Source organism: Metopolophium dirhodum, chromosome 1 (assembly GCF_019925205.1).
Source record: "Metopolophium dirhodum isolate CAU chromosome 1, ASM1992520v1, whole genome shotgun sequence".
NCBI classification, from domain to species: Eukaryota; Metazoa; Arthropoda; class Insecta; order Hemiptera; family Aphididae; genus Metopolophium; species Metopolophium dirhodum.
The window spans coordinates 70,956,033-70,958,545 of NC_083560.1; the positions used below are offsets into that span (position 1 = coordinate 70,956,033).

The 2,513-nt window shown below is 30.0% G+C and overlaps 1 protein-coding gene across 1 annotated transcript; it reads left to right on the forward strand.

Annotated features, from left to right (window-relative positions):
* Positions 1–354: 354 nt before the first annotated feature.
* LOC132937359 (mitochondrial import inner membrane translocase subunit Tim23-like) lies at positions 355–2,284 on the forward strand. Its single transcript, XM_061004177.1, has 4 exons — positions 355–498; positions 590–836; positions 955–1,127; positions 1,998–2,284. The coding sequence occupies exons 1-4, from the start codon at positions 471–473 to the stop codon at positions 2,129–2,131; spliced, it is 582 nt and encodes a 193-aa protein (XP_060860160.1). The 5' UTR covers positions 355–470; the 3' UTR covers positions 2,132–2,284.
* Positions 2,285–2,513: the final 229 nt, after the last annotated feature.

Here is a 2,513-nt window from a genome sequence, read left to right on the forward strand (position 1 = left end):
GGTTCTATAGCGAAATATTAATATTCCACCCCCGGGATAGTTGGACGTATCCTGGGATGTTTTGATATTCATCGTCAATCGTGATCAAACCCAGTAAACAACTAGGTGGCGCCACTTTATTGCGCACCAACATTCAAGAATGCATACCTCTCGGTTGGCGCAACAGGGGGAAATATAATGCTCACCGTCGGTGGTGGGTAGTACGATCAATCTTTGTACCCGGGTAAGATCGAGCGTGTACCGTAGTTTTCATAGCGCGCTGTTGGTAGTACGGTGTAATCAACAAAGCATTTCTGGATAGATTGTCTTCGTATCTTCGTATCTGCATCTTCCCTGCGGTCGCCGTACGCTCAATAGTCGCAATACTACTATTGTTTTTATACAAAACAAAACACAAGAGAAAACTTAAAACGGTTGTTTGTGAATTTCTTTATTTAATTCTCGTTATTATTCTCATAACGGCTTCAACAATGTGGGATTCAAAAGACAATGATAAAGGTATTTAGTTTTCGGTGGGGAGGGGGTTAAGCCCCTGTATTTGCGCCCCCCTTAAACACAAAATTAATCTTAAACACTTCTGTCATTACAGATAATAAAAAAGAAGTATTGGTTCCATCGCCATATTTAAAATATGGCCCTCAAGTTCAGCCTTCTCAGCCAGAGTATATATTTCTAAACGGTGCTGGTTCCAAGCAACGGGGACGTTTTGAAACGTGTTTTATTGAAATTGGTACATGGTACTCGATGGGCGCTACAATTGGTATTATACGTGGAGTACATAATGGTATGAAAATCGTATTGCGCGATAAACAAACTCGTACATATAACAGAACACAGTAAGACGTCATATTATTACGGTTATTTTATTGGTACCTATACTTCTTATAAACTGTAATTAATAATTATTTACATTATTATTGTACTTATTAAGAAGTAATAAAATGTGATTTTTAGGTTGTTGAATAGCGTTTTAAAACATGGATCTAATATGTCAGATAAATTTGGAACGTTAGCGGTATACTATAGTATTTTTGGTATAATACTAGAAAAGATTCGAGGCCAAAAAGACAGTATCTATAATAATATTATTGCTGGAACAAGCACAGGACTTTTATATAGATCTACAAGTGAGTTTTCAATTAATTAGTTTTGTAATTTTAATACAGTTTTTTTAAGTTTATTATTATGGATGCATTGGTAGGCATAGGTGGCATTTGGGCACCCCTCCCCCCCTCCCAGAAAAAATAAAGAGATGGCAATCTTATGATTTGTAATCAAACTCCATCCTAACATTTAGAACCAAGTGCGACCTATGTTGGTAGCTATATCTTACATTTATACTATTTAGGCAATATAACTTTTACATACATTTTAAATACGTATCTTAATTATATAATACATTTTCTGGTGTTAAATTGTTAATATAGTCTAAAAAATTGGAGATCAGACAGTTTAATTTTTTAATGTTTTGTAAATGAAAAAAGGTATAAAACAAGAGCTAAGAAAAGTACTTACTATGTATTTTAAATGTCATTGTAACAACATAGTAGGAGCCTTGTATTAAATTTTCCAGCTTTTTTACCCAATAAATAAATTCATTGACATTCATAGAAAAAAAAGGTCTAATAGAATTGGAAACTGAAAATGTCTCTAAACATGTTTACTGCAGTTCAAAACAAAACAAAATATTTTGAACATTTTATCAGGTATAGAAAATTCGAATACAAACAATTATAATTGATACCTAGTTCATAAGTTCATTACATTTTGATTTATATCGTTTTTTCATTTTTTTATATAATAACATAATATAAATAACTATGTTTGATATTGTATTTTAATTTTTTTAGTTGTTACTACTAATATTTGTATTGATTGATTGATTTATTATTTTTTTTTTGACGTCCAATAATTGTCCAATAATCACTCGTCTATTTGTTTCAATTTAAATATATATTTTATAATTGTTAAGTTAAAATAAACTGCAAATATTTCAGGTGGTCTTAGAAGTTGTGGCATTGGTGGTCTGCTTGGCTTCAGCTTTACAACGATTTACAGTTTGATTTCATCAAGGATTAAAATTATTGAGGATATAAGTGAAACCATCATCCTTTCAAAAACTGATAACTAAAAATGAACATCACAGGTTTCCAATGGCTTACAATCACACCGATGTTGTTCAACTATAATAAAATATTATACTATATCAAGTTATACTATATTATACATCATATTTTAATATATTATGTATTATATTATTAATTATAAATATTAATGATTATACTCTTATATTATACGGTTATTGAATCCTGCATTCTTAATTTTAAAAACTCTATAGTTGTTTACAAAAAATAGCCCTTTAAAATATGTTATCTTGAATTTCGTACAGCTAAAAGTAGTTACTTATAAAATAGTTACTAAAAATGTTGCTCTATATAAGTTATTTATTTTCCTATTTACGAAAATATACAGACATAATTTTAAAAAATAATAATGAGAAAAATGTTGTTGAT